Below are 18,596 nucleotides of genomic sequence, written 5' to 3' on the forward strand. Positions count from 1 at the left end.
ACCCTAGTGCTCTTGAAGCTTTGTTACATTCCTTTGTTTGGTACTATTACCCTGCATGGCAATGTTTATTTACATGTCTACTTCTCCCAAGAGAGTATAAATTGCCTGGAAGTAGTCATTCAACTCCTACTGATACCTTTGGCCTATTTTCTGTATCTGTTATACATACACAGTGGCAAATAAGTACATGTCGGATACATGAGAAATTAACAAAACAGACTACAATAAAATGTACACTATTCTTATTTACAAAATTCAATGAAGGTGACTGGCTCATTAAAATAACTTATAAAGAATCAAAATAAATTAATAACTTAGTAAGTTTTACAAGCTCTGGATTTAGTGTTCAGGTTCTTATTGATTCAAAACATAGGCTGCTGTACTAGACATATATTCCAGTCACAAAACTAAGTAGAACTGAATTCACTGGCACTTTCAGAACAGAACTCCACATAATAAAGGGACAGGAAAACAGCCCTAGGATTGGGACATCTGAACAATTTAAGGGACAGGATTGAAGAAGGACAGAACAAAAAATACATAGATATTTAGACACCTCTAAGGCAATGTGTACCTGGAGGTAAGTTGTCAGGGAAAAGAAATGGTGGGGCAATATAGCTACCACAAAGGCATAAAGGAAATAGCAACCATGTGTCTGTGTATTCCTCTAGTGGAGTTTCACAAGGTTGCAATATGTACACCAGTAGGATAGTGATATGTACACCAACTAGAGTGTAAGAACATACAAAGCCAGTTAGTTCTAAATATGTAGAGAATAATAACTTCAGAAAAAAATGATATGGAACAATGAGACTGATTAAAAGAATTTTAGAACTATTAAAACTGGGAGAAAAACAATGTGACTTTTTTAAAATGCAAGAAAAATGAATCAGAAAGGCTAAGTGAAAGCTAATGGTGACTTCAACTACAGCAAGACCAAAGAGATTTCACATTTCTTTTATGCCACAAAGAGAACAAGATAGGATGTTAGCTAAGTAACAATACATGAATAAGAGCAATTCCAGATCAGAGATGAGGAAATCTGACCATAGGGGTTAGAAAGGGAACAGAAAGCAAATGCAAGCACAGTGACCTTCCTAACATGTTAGAAAAGAGGTGATGGAGAAGCTAACAAAGGTTAGAATCACGTCCGAGGAGACTTGTTTGCTTTCTATGATTTTAGAAGCTGAAAGAACCCTAATATAATTACAGCCTGAAAGGTTTCAGGAAGAGACCCTTCGCCCTCCTACACACAAACACACACACACACACACACACACACACACACACACACACACATGCATGCATGACTGCACATGCATGAGTAGACATGCACACTCATGCACATATACTCATATATACACATTCATACATACACACACACACAAACACATACAGGGATGGAAATCTTTCTGCCTCGTTCATATAATTTTTCATAAATGAGTATTTCTTCCTTTCAATTGTGGATTTGAAATAAGGAAAATGCTTTTTCATTCACAAAGTAAAATTTTACATTAGGTAGGTATATTCTTAATATTGTATACCTTTATTATTTACCAAAAAGTACAAAAACATCTCTACATTCAACTATAAACTAAAGAGAGATAAGCAATAGCTGGTTTTCACTACAAAATTTATTTTTACTTTGGATTAATATCAAATATTGCAAATTACCATGGGCATGAGAAGTATATGCACCAATAAATATTTATCAGTTAAATACTTTATTTGCAGATATAAGAAAGCTATTAATTTCATTGTTAGCATAGAAAATATTCAAGTCACTGTTGTCTATTCAACAAAAATTTACATAAGAAATATGAATTTGGATGAAGTCCTAGAAGATGGGCAAAATACTATCTTCATTTTGTAGTCAAAAAATTAGAAAAAAAATCACTTTCCCAAAGCAATCAGGTTTTCAGGCACAGCCACCTGGAAAAGTAGAGTTCTTAAGAGAAAAAAGTTTTGTCTCCAATCTGAAAACTTGGGTTTCCCACAGTGATTTAAATCCACACCAATCCATAGGTTTCCCAGTAGGCCAACCTCATGCTAAAGGAGTGCCAGAAACAAGAGGATAATCACAGATAGAACTTACATGGCTAAAAATAAAGTATCTAAAGAGCATTGTGTTGGTTTTTAAATACTCATTCCACACAAGGTATTGGAGAATTCCTGTCTCCCCCTTTAAATCAGAGGTGCAGTGACTCACTCCTAACAAATGGAATGAGGCCCTGAGAATTCTGGGGCTAGGTTATGAAACAGAGCATCTATTCGGTTTTCTTTTCAGATACATCTTGACTAAGTTGAGCCAACACATTAGGCAGCCAACCACAGAGGAAAATTGGCGGGAAGGACACTGTGGAGGGGACCACACAGAGGGAGCAGCAGCTGTGAGATTTCCTGGCCCAGGCTTGAGACTGGAGAGAACACAGACCCTCAGGTGATGGTGGCCCAGGGCCAGTAAATAAATGAGAGCCTCACACCCACCACCTTCTCCTAAGGACCACACAGAGGAGCCCACAGGAAAGTCCCAGAGACTACTGCAAGTCAGCTTCTTCTTGCTTTTCACTTGATACTCTGAGCTGCAAGGTTTTCAATAGAAACTGGAATGTTTGAGAGGGGATATACAACTGCTTTTAAACTCATAAATCTGTGTTTTCCAAAACACTGTTTATATCTGTTACACAGAAAGTGAAATAAATTTTACTCAAACATGCTAGGCTAACCTTCCTTAACTGTAGAATCTGTCAGATGAGATGCAATGTAAAGTAACTCATAAAGATGACATAAAGGACTACAATGTATCCATCCAATACATGCTATGGACAGCTCAACACACACACACACACACACACACACACACACACACACACACACACACACACACACACACACGCACGCACGCACGCACGCACGCACGCACGCATACACGCACACACGCACGCGCTCGTGAATAAAGAAGCCATGGATTTGAAAAATAGCAAGTAGGGGTATATGGGAGAGTCTGGAGACAAGCAAGTAAAGTGGGGAATACTGTGATTACATTACTATCTCAAAAAGAAGAAATAACTTATTTTAGAAGCATCAAGTATTCTTTTAACCCATTGAAAATAAGAGAAGAAAGTCAACAGAATTCATTTATAACCATGCACATGCAAATATACTCATAAGATCATATTTGAATATAAGCAGAGAACCATGTACCTAAACTTAATTTTAAATCAATATTCAATAAATAGTAATTTATAATCATTTCAAGTGACGATTTGTCGAATTTAATCATGCCTAAATGTCTAGGTCAAGACCAACAATGAAAATTTTTAAAAATTTCCAGAATAAAGTACTGAAAATATAGCTCTCTGAATTGAATTATTACAAAGACCTAATGACAGCATGGAATGTATATGTGTGCCTTTGGTACATGTGTATTTTCATTCTACAACATGATATTTCAGGCTTTAAGGCAGCCAATAATTCATACCCATACTATTTAAATGTAGGTTGGACTTTACACATTTCTATTTAAATTCTGGTTGTAAATCAAATCAAGATGGCTTAAGAAGCTTTTTTTTCTTCCTCTGAACTATTCACCCAGCAGTAATTTAAAGTCAACCTACACCAAAATTACCATTCCTTCATAAAATGGGTACATGAGGTATGTCAAAAAGAAAACATAGTTATTTTCCAACTACATATATAACATGCACACACCCTATGGGAAAGAGCTGTAGCATTCCTTCTAGTTTGGGGATGATGTCAGATTTTAAGGACTCTGCTTCATCTGTTCTGAAGAACTCTGTAGTGAGAAGGAACATGCAGTATGCTCACAACTGCAGAGACTGAGAAAGCAGCATTACCCTGAGGCATAGAATGTTCTTATTAGGGTTTCCTGGAAACCACAGAGATGTGACTTCTCTCAAAATCTTCTTTCAAACAAAGCCTTGATAATATTATAGAAAGCAGCAACCTAACAATTTAGAACAAATCTTTTTGTTTTAATTTCTGAACTTCAAGCTTAGTATGCAGGTAAACTCAACAGACCATTTTAGTGGTCTGATATTACAAAAATACCATGTCCAGCATCAAAGATATGCAGATCAAAGACAGGACAGACTTTCTTTATGGGGTAGAGCAGACATTAATCTCTCACCATTCCTACATTTTTGTACAGAATTTGTACTTATTAATCTCATGTCACTGTCAAGGCCTTTATATCCCAACTTTCCTCCTTGCTGGCCCTCTATAGCTTACACTATCAAACTATTACACTTTTAAAGGGTTTCTTGTCAAAATGCAAATGACAAATCAGTTGTACAGGAGAGAAGCTATGACATGTCTATCACCTGGAGCTAGGACCAATAAGAAGACAAAGCATCATGGTACACACCTGTCCATTCATCTCTCTTGGATGCTGAATTAATCAGTATTTCTCCAACAGGATTTGTCATTCTATTTTCTTCTCCTTAATTACTCAAAGTTTCCCCAAAAGAATGTTCACTCCAACACTTTCTTTCGCATTCCACCTTCTCAATATGTTTAAACACACAATTTACCAATTGTTATACTTCCTTCTTTCTCTTTCTCCATTGTTCTGAATCTTAATATCCAGATGAGAATTTTAAAAGCAAAACCTTGTTGTGTATGTCTTGTGAGTTTTCTGTCAGCTAATACATAACTTGACTTAGGGGAGACATGACTGTCCAGGTATCCTTCCTGCTTCTCATCTCACCAGATGACCAGGGTGGGCAAGGACTTGGTTCAGAGACAGACAGCCCAGAATTCCTGCTTCAAACATTCTTGGGATTAAGTGCAAGTGGTAAAGTATCCATAACATAACGCACCTATGGAAAGCCTGCACACTTGAAATCTTTTTGTGACTGCTATTACCTTTTTATAGACTTTCCGGTAAACCAAAGACTACAATGCCTCCATTACTTTTATTGACATTTAATTGAGAGGAAAAGTTTGGATGGGAGGTAGAGCCTGGTGATTCAAATCACTGGCTACTCTTCCACAGGACCTGGTTTTGATTCTTACTACCTCATGGCAGTGAACAACTATCTGTAACTTCAGTTCCAGGGGACTGAACACCCTCTCTGGTCTCTGCAGGCATACATATAGGCAAAACAGCCAGACACAGAAAATGTCTTCAAAGTCTTTCTGGAAAAGAAAACAGTAGTTTAATGTTTAAAAATGCTACCTAGATACTTCAGGAGACCATGGTAATTAGGGAAATCTTTGAGGAATTGCTGAAGTACAATCTGGAGTAAACCATGTAATAGGGTACTTACTATTTAAGTGTGAGAACATTCACTCAGAGTTCCACCACCCACATGAAAAACTGGGAGTACAGGCACATGCAATCCCAGTGCTGGGAAGTTACAAACAAGAAGACCCCTACAGCTTGCTGGCCAGCCCTTCTAGGTGACTGAGTGAGTTCAAGGGATGTTAAGACTTTGTCTCAACAATAAGATGCATATGGATAAATAGATACCTAATATTGACCTTCAGCCACCACATGCGCTTGCATACACACATCTATATAAACACAAATATTACACACCCAAAACAAACAAAAACAACAGTCTAACTGATTAGCCCTTTACATCTTGATCTGTGGGTATGGGATCAATTTTTGAGGGTGAATTTCTTCGTTAGGTTTATTTAGAGCCCAATAAATTTTAGAAAGTCAAACCTAGAACATCAACTGATGGCCAAGTGTTCAAATACATGATCCTGGGGGTAGCACTTCACAATCAAACTGAAATAAATACAAATATCTAACATTTTGAAGGTGAGTGAAAAGCTAATTGTTTCTATTTGCTGTATTTGGAAGTGTCTCATACATATATATTATATATATATATATATATATATTTATAGAAAAAGACTAAAATTGAAAAACTTCTTGGGTAAATTAGTAAAAGAAAGCTTATAGAAATAAAGAAACTGAAACCACAATGTACATAAAAAATCCACTTAAATCAAAGACTGCTATTCAAATGAAAGTTTACATACTTTCTCTTCACTAGGGCTTCTGGACACCCCTCACCACTATCATTAATAAAGGTTACCAGTGGCTTCCACACTTCATCTTATGAGATTTTCAACAATGTTGAAATACTGTTAACTTCTTCACCTTCTCCTCCGCCTTAAGGGACAGCTGTGCATGCCATCTGATCCTCCACCCTGGCAAAGTCCTTGCACTCAGCTCCTTTGCAGCCCTCTCCTTTTGGTTTAACACCCACGTGCTGTGCTTCAGGCTCAACCCAAAGCATTTGATGGACAAAAGTGTCCGTAACAGTCTTCTCTTTTACTCAAGCTGGTCCACACTGATAACTCCGGACAATATCTACAACCATCCCCCTATTTTTTTAATCTCAAGCCCCATCTTTTCACTGGACATTAAATGGAATTAAAGATGGCATGGCACATCAAACTCAGTCTTTGCCAAATGACCTTATGATTTTATCTTCACCTTGTCTTATTTTTCCTTCTGCCACAGGAAATGCTTCAATTAATCATCAAGGGTCGGTAAATTTCAAACATAATCTCAAATTCTTCCTTATCCTTTGCTCTTCAATGTAAAGTGAGTCATTAGTATCAATGAAACTAGCTGTATCACCCATTTTTATCTGTCTCATTGCTGCTCCAAACCATCCCACCTACGGTGTGGTTAAGTCTTCCTAACTTAAGTCTCTGCCCTCTATCCAATCATTGTCTACCAGATAATCAGGACAATTTTATGACATTTCACAACACTTTAAGTAACAACACACCAGTCCCTTAGAAGAAGTTGTCCAATGGTTTTGCATCTTATGAAGAATACAATAATCCAATTTTCTTTTAACTTGAAACACAATATTTCTAGTCTGCGCTTACATGTCTATATCATTTTTACTCCCCCAGTTGTTGAAGAACATTCAGTCACCTCGAACTGCTGTGTAAAACTCTAACCATACTCCATCTTATTGTAGATTAACATGGAGTAACAGGTTTTGTGCATGGTGTTTCTTCTGCCAAGTATGATGACCTCTGAATCCATGTTTAGTTGAAGCAGTGTAATCCAGTTGCAAGTGAAAGGCTTTCCTATGCTGTAATACTAATGGTAGGCTAGTTTCATATCTAACAATTTTTTAGCACCTCATTCAGCTTATGTTTGTGAACTTGTTGAATTTCTGAACATCAATTCTGAACTGAGACTCAAGTACAATTTCTGGAGAAAAAAAATGTTCAGCTAATATCTATCAATACAATGCATTCTGGAAACACAAATTTATTGATATAATAGTTTAAACAATTTTAATGGCTTTGTTACATATTCTTAAAATTATAAAGATACAAATACTCAGGAAAAGGTAGACAGTTACCTTAGAACAGTGGTTCTCAGCCTCTGAGTCATGACCCCTTTGAGGACTGCATAGCCGATATTTGCATTACAATTGATAAAAGAAGCAAAATTCCAGTTATGAAATAATTTTATGGCTGAGGAATCACAACAACATGAGGAATTGTATTAAAGGGTCACATGATTAGAAAGGTTGAAAAATACTGCCTTGAATAGACTTGTTATACTATCTCTACCAACAAAATACTGTGAAAATTTTTCATTATGTGAACTCCAAACAGGCCCATGTAAGCATATCTGAATAACAACAAAGAGAGAATGGTCCTGAATTAGCATCATTTTTGACTGTGATTATTATTTATATAAATGAATATTTTCAAGGGACACAATAAAGACAGATGAGTATGCGAAAAAATTTTATTTTCTTATAAACTGTCATTAAGTTTGAAATGTGATATCTAGTTGAAGTTGAAAACTTTTGGCTTGAAAAGATTCAGTGTGGTCAACACTACCAGCCCATGTAAAATGCTGCTGATTTGAAAAGAAAATGAGAAGAAAAGATGCTACTTTTTTTCTATCTACTTTTTTGAACCAGCCTTGGAATAGCTCAAATTTCTAGTGGTTCCCACACAGTCAAGTACATTGCAAAGCCTCCTTGTCCTCATTGCCTTTGAGGTTTTAAAATGTCATTTAGAAGTTACTTACCTTTCTGCTTTTCTCCATTTAGGATTCGGCACAACCCATCCTCATCCCTCCTCTCCATTTTCTTTACAGTTCCTTCGCACTATCCACACCTGTAGTCTTCAGAAGGTGTCAAAAGCTCATGTCTTGAAGAGCTCCATCTATGGAGATCTTTGCCCTCCTTCTGACTTTACTGTCTGTATGTTCATGAACCATACCTTCATGCTGCAGAACGGACACCATTAATCCTCCTGCTGCATGTCTTAACCATGTTCAAAGAAATTCACTTGGATAACTATGCAGTGTCCAACACTGAGCTCTAGTTTCCTCTAACAAAAGCTGTTCTATATGAACTATTCCCATTTTAGAAGATGACATCTCCAATGACACTGGTTCCTTAAGCACACATAGCCATTTGCCATGTGCAAAGCATAACAATACTACTTTTTAAAAATGAGCTCAAATGATCCACCCATGATAGCCCAATGACAATCTGAACAGATATTGGCCTCTGTGTTATTCTGTATCTCAGGCTAAAGTTTTCATCTTCTATTACAGAGGGAGTAAGAGACAACTTTGGATTTGGAGAGAGGAGGACAGACCAGGTAAGAAGCCAACTAATCACTCTTATCTTAAAAGAGAGAGATAGAGTTTGAGTTCTGCATCCTTTAATATCTTGGTATTGTATTAAATAGAATATAATCATCTATTTCTAGAATTTTCACAATGTTGTGAAAGTCCTTTCCAATTTCTAGGATGCATAGTGTTTTCTCTTCATATGTAAACCAGAGTTGAAACTGCCACTAATTTTCAAAATTCTACATCATGGCTTGAATAGACAGGAGAAAGAATTCCCTCTGCTGGCCGCCTGCGAGCCAGGTCATCACCAAGACAGGGAATTCTGTCTGCTGGCTGCCTTCGAGCCAAGTCAACTCTGTGTGTCTTGGAACAAGGCTTCTTTGAATTCTTCAGGCTAAATGACTTGCAAGGGGGTAATATCCATATTCCTGCCACTTGTCACCACCTTTGCACTGCAAGCTGCTCACTATCAACTGTACAACTGCTGCCTCATCATCGTATTGTTATACACAGCTGAGTTTCAAGCACCTACATTCCATTTCCAGTGAAGCCTGGAGCAATCCTAAAATGAGTCTCTCTTCTCTTCTATTCAAATACTCGAAGAACATTTTATCTGACTAAAGGTGACCCATAACATCCCCTCCCCATTAATCTCTGACTTCATTTTCTATAAAACTTCCCAGATGCCATGGGGCAATTTGTTGATAGCCATACAATCCCCAACCCTCCACACCTTTGCTCTCTAAAGGCCTAGATAAGCCTTACCCTTCTAGGAATCCAAAGTCTAGAAAGGAAATAAGATGCTTCACTGAACCTTTAATATAAATAGGACACTTTAGGATGGACAGAGGAATGGAGGCACCGGGAAATGCTTTAGAGGAAGCATGACATGTGAGGGCTAAACAGGGAGAGGCTGGACACAGGCATCCAAATAGGGAAAGTAGGTGCAGGAGCATGTCCTCCGTGTCACTATGAACACAGGTAGATGAGGTCCTTAGTGCAGACTACCTGTGTTTGCTTGCTGAGTTAATTCTAGATACTTCTGAACCATGGAGGAGTCCAAAGAACATTTATTCACCTGAGTGACCAACACAGATAAGCTGAGGGGAATTTCACCTTTACCAATAGTGAAGAAAGTGACTTAAGCTATAATACAGGAATGAATCTGCTAAAGGGAAAGGCACTGTGCCAAGGCAGCTTTGAGTGGAGGAACAAAGGTGAGGATGAAATAGAAGGGATGGGTTTACAGAGATCCATGAGACAAATGTTATGAATGGATTAGCAGATGTGTTGTTAGGGATATGGGTGTGGAAACCAGATTTGTGGACTTGAAGATAAATACAATTACGTGTCTGTTTCCGGGAGAGACTTGAACACATCCCATAAGGCTCTTGGCTTTCTTTTGAAGTTACTATGAAATGACTCTTTATGGAGACCATGCTTCATAGGAAACACATAAAGGAAGTGCAGAGAGGGTTGCCAGATGGAAGTATGGAAGACAGAGCCATGCAAGCCTTATGGTATGTAAATTGAACTGATAAAGGAAACCCCAAAGAAGACACTTTCAATGTTGAAGAAAAGAAGATGACCAAACAATAACATAATACATTTTAAATGTTGAAGAAAAGAATACAGATGGCCAAACTGTACTTTGTAAACACACATGAAGACAGGCTAGAAGAAAACATGTCCATTCCAAAGAGTAAAACATCTCACTTCAATGCAACCTCTGGGCTTTGTGTTTTTCCACCAGCTTAACCACTGAAGCAGGCAGGGCCCAGAAGGGCAGCAGACTATCAGAGTTCACATTCCAGTAAGCAACAGGGACAAGATGTGAGCCTGCTGCTGCATACATCCAAAGCCAGTGTTTTTACTTAGTAATCCCCTGTCCCTCCATTTGATGCCCTAAGGCTCAATTCTCAACTCACTATAAACAAAATGTAGGAAATCACTCTCCCTATTGTTTCTGGTTTCTAACATCATTTCTATAGTTCTAGATTCTGCCCCAGCTCTGTGCTTGCACCTACTTAGTCTGATTCTCCCCCAAGCAGACTGACAGAGAGCAACACTAGCTGTCTGTTCTTGCCTTCAATCAGTGGTAGTGATCACAATTATAAAAAAACAGCACACCCACTGCTAGTTGAAGGCTATAGGATGGCATATAAGTTAGCCATCAATCTCATTATCAGGGGAGGACATTTAAGGTAGGCCCTCCTCTTTTGCTTAGATTGTTAGTTGGTGTCATCTTTGTAGATGTCCGGACATTTCCCTAGTGCCTGATTTCGCTTTAAACCTATAATGTCTCCTATTTTGGTATCTCTTATCTTGCTCCCCTCTATTCTTCCCCAACCTTCCTGCTCCTTCATGTCCTCCTCATCCCTTCTCTTCTACCCTTCTCATTCTCCTCCCCTCCCCCATGCTCCCAATCAGCTCAGGAGATCTTGTCCCTTTCCCCTTCTCCCGGGGTAACATGTATATCTCGCTTAGAGTTCTTCTTTCCTAGCTTCTCTGGTGGTGTGGATTGTAGGTTGGTAATCCTTTGCTCAGTCTAAAATCCATATATGAGTGAGGAGCAGTCACCCACAGCTAAACACTGAACTGAACTGGAATCCAATTGCAGAGAAGGAGGAGTAATGAGCAAAGGGGTTCAGACCAGGCTGATGAAACCCACAGAAACATCTGACCTGAACAAGGGAGAGCTCTTGGTCCCCAGACTGATAACTGGGAAACCAGCATGGGACTGATCCACACCCTATGGACGTGGGTGTCAGTGAGGAGACCTTGGAAATCTATGGGGCCTCTTGTAGTAGATTAGTACTTATCCCTAGCACAGGAATGGACTTTGGGAACCCATTCTACATAAAGGGATACTCCCTGAGCCTAAACACATGGGGGTGTCCTAGGCTGTATCCCAAAGAATATGACAGACCCTGAAGACCCCCTATAGAAGGCCTCACCCTCCCTGGGGAGCAGAAAGGGTATGGGATAGGTAGGGTGTTAGTTGGGGAAGCAGGGGAGGAGAGGAGGGAGAGGTTACTGGGATTGACATGTTAAACAATCTTGTTTCTAATTCAAATAAAAAATGGAGAAAAATAACACACAGCACACCTCTCACAGTTACTCTTGAAAAACTTTGTATGGGCATAATCAAAGAATTTTGTTTCCCCGTGTATGTGAGGATTTCAAGCCCATTTATTCTTTTTTCTCTATCAAAGTATAAGCTCTTCAAGAAAAGGCAGGCATAGCTTCCAACAGTAAGGTTTTAACTCTACAAGTTAAGTTAAGGATAGGAGTGGGAACATGGCATTAATAAGTCAGTGTATGACTCAGATATTGTAGGACTAAAATAGAAACAAATTATAAATAAAGAGATTGACTATTTCAACAGTTAATCTGAAAAGACATACAGAATATAAGTGGACATTTAATGTTACACAGAAAATGGTCCCATGATCAACTTTGAGATTTAAGTTTTATTTCTTAAATTAATTTTAGATCACTGAACTAACAATCTTCTAAAAAACTGGTCAGTATCTATACTTTCATTCCTATGAAATTCATAAAATAATATTCCCAATAATCACATTTTAATACCCGGTCAATGTGTACTCTAAAACTAATAACTCCCAGAATTACAGTGGGGCACAGAGCTCTGCAGTCTCATTAAAGCTAGCACCCAGTTCCAATGTTAATAGTATCTAAGGGCAACACAACATAAACCCTGGCTGCTTTCTCAATCTACATTTTAAGGATAGAAAGAGACCAGTGAAACAAAAACGAACCCAAATAAACATCCCAGAGTAGACACCATAAGTACTGTGTGTAGTTATTATTGGGTTTTGTTTCTAGTTTGTAAGTCCACATGAGAAAAAAATTCAGAGAATATTTTTCATGATTTGCATACTAAATCACACACAGAGAGACTATCACATTCCTTTCTGTGAGACTGAGCTCTTAAGTTCTTCCTTATTTTAAATAAAAAGTCAGGGGAGGGACCAGAGTGATGGTACAGTCCACACAGTGCTTACCACACAAACACAAGCAGCCAGCTTTAGACATCAGCACTCATGTGTGAACTACTCCCCTAAAGCAGGTAAGGTGGTGTAAATCTGTGATGGGAACACTGAAGAAGCATAGACAGGAGGACCTGTGGATCTCATTGGCCACCTAGTCTTGCTGATTCAGTGAGTTTCAGAATTAGAGAGAGACCCTATCTCAAAAAATCAGGTGGGGAGTGATAGACTTCCACATGCATGCACACACAAATACATGTGCACCCACAAACACATGTGTACACACACATATACCACATACATACTGCCACACACATGAAGTCACCCAATGCCAGCCATTATGGAATAAATGGACACTGGTCAACTTAGAGAGGCTCTATAACTTGTTTCAATGAAGGCTCACTAGTGAAGGAAGTTAGAGAAATTTTCATCTTAAACATTCCAAAATAAACATGATCTATCACATCCTGCATGGAATTTTGAGAAGAGTGGGCAATCTCTTTAGATGCCAAGTGTAAACAATGTGATGAAACTTAAAACTCCATTACTTATTTCTTCAATGACATATTATCACCTTGTAATATGTATCTTAAAGAACTAAACTACAGGCTATCTCAGTGAATCATCACTCCCCTCCTGGCATGGCCTTAAGGAACATGAAGCAGAGCCATATTAATAAGTGGCCATTCACAAAGCCAGTCAGTGATGATGCCAAAATTTCTACCTTCTACTTGGGTCCCAATTCCAAGTTTCTTGAATTCTACCTGGTTTCTTTAGTGTAAAATAGTTTTCAAGTTAAAGTCAAAATAAACCAATGCACTATTTTGTAATGAATGGGTCACTGAAAGTTAGATCTGTGATGTTTCTAGAAATTTATCTAAAAGAATATCCACCAGGACTAATGTAAATATGGAGGGAAAAGGAACAGCTAGAATGTACTGAAACTACCGTACCCTACAATGTGTGTAAAGGAGAATTGTGCTTTTGAATGGTCGTTAAATATGCCTGGCTGTCATCGAAGTATCAAACCTCTAGCACAGCACATTCTGAGTTCATGGGAGTAATATAACAGAGTTTGAAAGCCTGTGTAAATATGTAAGGTATGCTAATAATTTCAAAGAACTAATTTTGTTTCCTAGACCAGTTAATGTATATGAGGAGATTAAGGACAAAAATGACTCTTTAAAAATTAATTCTTTGCCTAGAGTTATACTTTGAAGTTTACCAACAAGAAATACATGGAGGTAACCCATGGCTAAAGCAGTCTTACACAAAACTATAAAATGATTTTCATATTTGCAAGGACAACAAAAAGGCCACTTGGGGACATACCTGAGCTCAACAATGTAGAACTCTTCACAATCTCTCAGTCTTAGTTGTTTAGCTCCACTACTAACAGAAAGGTTCTATGAGGCATTAAGGCATAATCTTTCTACTAAGTAAACTGAAAGTCAATATGGGGGCTGGCCAGATGGTTCAGCCAGTAAATGCCAAGCCTGATGATTTGAGCTTGATGACCTGGGTTCACATGCAGAAAAAGAGAAATGACTCCTGAAAGTTGACCTCTGACTGCCATCCCTCCATCATAGCATGTGGACCCCTATGTAATAAAAGAAATTTAAAGTCAATACAGAGGCCATTCGGGAGGGTGGTGACCTTCCTGCAGATCGGAGCAGAGGTTTTTAGAATACTTAGTAGGAACAGTGGATCTGAGGCACTTAATTTTATGATAAAATTGAAAGAGCCTTATCAACAGGAACATGAAAAAAAGAGTTTTCAGAAAAGGATAGACTAGAAGAAAACTTTAAAAAATTAAAACAGAGCAATTGGTAAAATGATTAAAGAACAGCATGAAATAATTTACCTACGGTGCAGAATTCACCAATAAACATTTCTCTGGTATACACCACGTGAAAAATGTCTTACCATATACTCCATGTTAGAAGCTGTTGGGTACACTTGACTTCTCAGTTTATTATGGAGATCCAGGATGCTCTGCATGTCATTGTCTGTGATGGCTCTTTTCCCTCTTTGCTTGGCGGTCCACCATTCACCATCCTCATCCATGTACTTTTCCAAAAGTTTCTCCAACAAAGTGGCGTTAGGAACCACCATAGCTGGAACTGCTCTAGCCACGAAGAGCAATGCGGTCACTCTGAGCCACTCCCGTGCAGTACACATCATAATGAATGGCCTCGGGGTTTCCCCGGGAAAATCTCCAAGATAGGCTCTTCCACTCCTTTTGGCTATAAGACATGTCATGATTAAGATGAATTTATTTTCTAATAGCAAACTTCAACAAGGAAGCACTCAGGTTTTCAAAGCACCTTTTCCATGGCCCCCATCTCCCCACAGAGAATTTTCACAATGCACTGTTTGCACAAAATATTTTTTCCAAGCTTCCCACGAAGCCAAAAGTCAAGGGCAAAAGCAGCCAGGAAGCTCAAAGCTTGAGAATAATTTCTGAATTATAAGGTTTTAAATGACATAGATTACATTTAGCCTTCAAAGAGTGCGATCAGTACAGTGTTTTATTTTTGTCTAGAGGCCCATATTTTCTATAGAAACTTCCAAGAGCTTTTTAATTTGTTTTTAAGTTTAAGGCACAATATCCTAGCATCTCATTCGTGGTTCATAGCTATTCATAATGTCCATAATGTCCTGAAATTGCGAGCAAAGTTTTACACTGATCCTTGCCTGTGCCCACGGGTACTTGGAGAGGGCGGGTGAATCACTAGAAATGAATGGTTCGGGTCCCTAGAGCAACTTTTCTTTGACCCCCCGCGCATATGAAGAAATCAATTATGTTTCCTGCAAAGTTTGTGCCCAACTTGAGAACCATACCCTACCAAGAGCAAGTCCCTCGCACACAGCAGGAGTCCGCGGTTAACTGAACCTGGCAGAGAGGACGCGCCCAGGACAACACCAAAGAAGTAAGTTGTATGAACTAAGCCAGGTTCATCCTTTGTAGCCTCTGGTTCCTGCCCTGCAACCCACCTACCCTGTTTGGGCCAGACCTTTTCTCTACAAGTTTTTTTCATAGATCATGTTTCCAAAAGGGGAGTAGGAAAACCTGGCAGCTGGACTTCACTGGCTGCAGCTTGTGAATCGCCCTTACCTCTCCAGTGTGATGTTCCCGGCGAGCAGAGTGGAGCAGGACGGCGGCTCCCCGCAGTTGCCCAGTCTCTACACAGGACTGCACAGACTCGGTGATGGGGAAGGAACGGGCCACCGCGGGACTCTGAGCGAGGAGCAGGCTGAAGTCCCTACCTCCGTGACTCTTGGCAAACCTGGGAAGAGCACGGATGCAGACTCCAAAGTTAGACAGCAGAGTGGCTGCGGAAAGCAGCTGTCTCGGCACAGTGGGCCCCACTGTGTCCCTGAGCCGTCGGTGCTGGAGGAGGGGTGGGACAAGGGGAAGGCTCCGTGGCGACCTCGAGCTTCAGCCCAGTGCAGTCTCAGTGTGCAGAGCCCCGGCGCCAGGCGCTTCCGCCGCTCCCCAGCGCTCCCGGGCATTTATTGAGGTCCCTGTACAGGCACGTGACGCCAGAGCCCTCCTTGCCCACCCCCACCTCCACCTCCACCCAGGCCTGGCCCAAAGCCCACGAGAGTAGACTAGTAGCAAGGCAGGAGCTTTCGTGGGCGTGCTCTGGGCCTCTGCGACAGGGGCGGAGATGGTCTGGACCCTGGGGGAGGAGAGCCCCTAACTTCTCCGCCCCTCTCAGCTCTTCTGCTATCAGGCACCCTCCCCCTAGATCCTCTCTGATGAGGCACTAAGTAAGATTCCTTGGCTACAATGGAGCTGACACCCGAACTTGAGGTGGGTGGGCATGGAGGTGTGCTCAGAACTTCCAGTCTTGCTCACACAAAAGGAGGAGATGGGGGGGGGGGTGGATGAAGGGAGAAACTTTTTTCTTTCTTTTTTTCAGTTTCTTTGATGGGGCACCCATAGGTCTCTAGGCACTTCTTTCTAGAAGGGAGAAGTTATTCTTTGGCTTCTAGTACTTAATGAGGACCAGATGGAGAAGGGGTTTCAGGAGACTGTTGAGGCAGATGTGGTCTCACAGTTGAGACCTCTGCTTCAGTCATAAAACACGCAATTTCTCAAAAGAGATCACAGCACTTGGCATTTGTGAAAACATGAAGGGCCCTTTAACTAATTTATGTTTCACTGATTAACAGGAGTTCAAGTCTTAGTCCCGGGAAAAACTGAAAAGTGGAGTTCCCTCCTTGCCTGTATTACAACCTAAAGTAGGGATTTACTAATTTCAAATTCATAACGTGTCGCCCTACTGGGTACAGTGGTGTACCTGCACATTTTCATTTGGAAGTGGGTTATTTAATTGTGGTTTGCATCTGTTCCTTAGTGAACCCTCATCTAAATTTTCTTTACCTTTGTATCTGGAGTATCGCACAAGGCCAAGCAAAAGCCTTGTGGGAGGGATTTTCAGTTCATTCCAACCATCACCTGCCTCTCTCTACTCCCCAGCTGTTCTTCTGTAGTCCACGAGTCCCTGCTACCTGGCAGAGGGAAGAAGGGAAAACAGACCTATCAGGAGGAGTAAGTTGTGGGCCATGTAGAACTTTCTTAAGTGGAGACTCACAATTTTTATCTTCAGCCTCTTAAACACAAAATGGCTGTAAATTTGTAGGTTTAAAATAATTCATGATTCTCACAACTGCCATTCAGAAAACTGATTTCCACATTTGCAAATGATAGGTGAGTTGACGGTGTGTGTTCATCATGAAGAAATGGTGGTCTTACTGAAGATGGACACGGTGTCTATCCACACACTTTATGTGTCATTGAAAGCCATACAGGGAATAGAGTTAAGTCTACTAAAAGTAACTGCATATATTTGAAAAGGGCTTTAATTGGGATTAAAGAAATTAAAATGGTAAGAAATTTGGTAAGGAAATTATCATTTTTTAAAAAAAGAATGGCTTAAATATTCACCAAACATTAACCTTCCAATAAAATTTTCATTCCCAATTCAGTATATAAGCTGTAGTGATATATTGTTTATGATTTATTAAAGCTTGCCCGAGGATTCAGAAAGCAAAGTCAGCCTCAAGCTATAGAGATCAGGCAGTGGTGACACACACACACACACACACACACACACACACACACACACACACACCTTTAATCCCAGCAGCCAGAGCTAGGACGTGGTGGTATACACCTTTAATCCTAGGACTCAATAAAAGACCCAGTGATATTGGGGTCCAAACTTCAAGCTGAATATCACAAAAGTAAAGCAGCTGCCCACTAGCTTGATACCTCTACCTCAGGCTAAATAGGCTGATCCTGCCTCCAAGAGCTCTCACCAAGCCTCAGACTGTAACTTCTTCTCAGCATGGCTAGAGACTGAATGCCCCTACAGAATTTGCTCCTGTCGTATATACCCCTCTAGTGCTGGGATTAAAGGCCTGTGATCTGTTACTCTTTTATACTGATTCAATATCGAGTATCCCTAGGTGGCCTTGAACTCAGAGAGATCCCTCTATCTCTTAATCCTGAGTCCTAGGATTAAAGGTGTGTACCACCACCTCCTAGCTTCTGGCTGCTGGGATTAAAGTTGTGTATCACCACTGCCTGATTTCTGTAACCTGAAGCTGACTTTGCTTTTCTGAATATTCAGGCAAGCTTTAATAAATCACAAATAATGTATCACTACAATTTTCCTTCTTGTCTAAAACAACAAGAAGAAGGCTCAAACTAACATAAGAAAAACTGTATACAATATATACAGTCAATAAGTTTATCAGCAACATCTAGTCCATTTGTATTTGATAAATTTAGAGAAAATATCTAGTCCTTTTACATTTGATAGTTCAGAGAAAATATCTAGTCCATTTGTATTTGACAATTTAAGGAAACTAATTCATTATCTATCCTAAATTGATAAGTCCAAAGTCTTGTACCTAATTTACATTTTATGCTAATTTACATTATCAAAATATCTTTTAAT

The 18,596-nt window shown here is 39.6% G+C and overlaps 1 protein-coding gene across 1 annotated transcript in view; it reads right to left on the bottom strand.

The window, feature by feature from the left end:
- The window catches only part of Crispld1 (cysteine rich secretory protein LCCL domain containing 1), a 33,474-nt gene extending 18,669 nt beyond the window's left edge, over positions 1-14,805 (bottom strand). Inside the window, exon 1 of the mRNA XM_035439003.1 lies at positions 14,548-14,805. Within this exon, the coding sequence (XP_035294894.1) occupies positions 14,548-14,805 (258 nt within the window). The remainder of the gene's footprint in view (positions 1-14,547) is intronic.
- Positions 14,806-18,596: the final 3,791 nt, after the last annotated feature.

This window comes from Cricetulus griseus, chromosome 2 (assembly GCF_003668045.3).
Source record: "Cricetulus griseus strain 17A/GY chromosome 2, alternate assembly CriGri-PICRH-1.0, whole genome shotgun sequence".
NCBI lineage: Eukaryota > Metazoa > Chordata > Mammalia > Rodentia > Cricetidae > Cricetulus > Cricetulus griseus.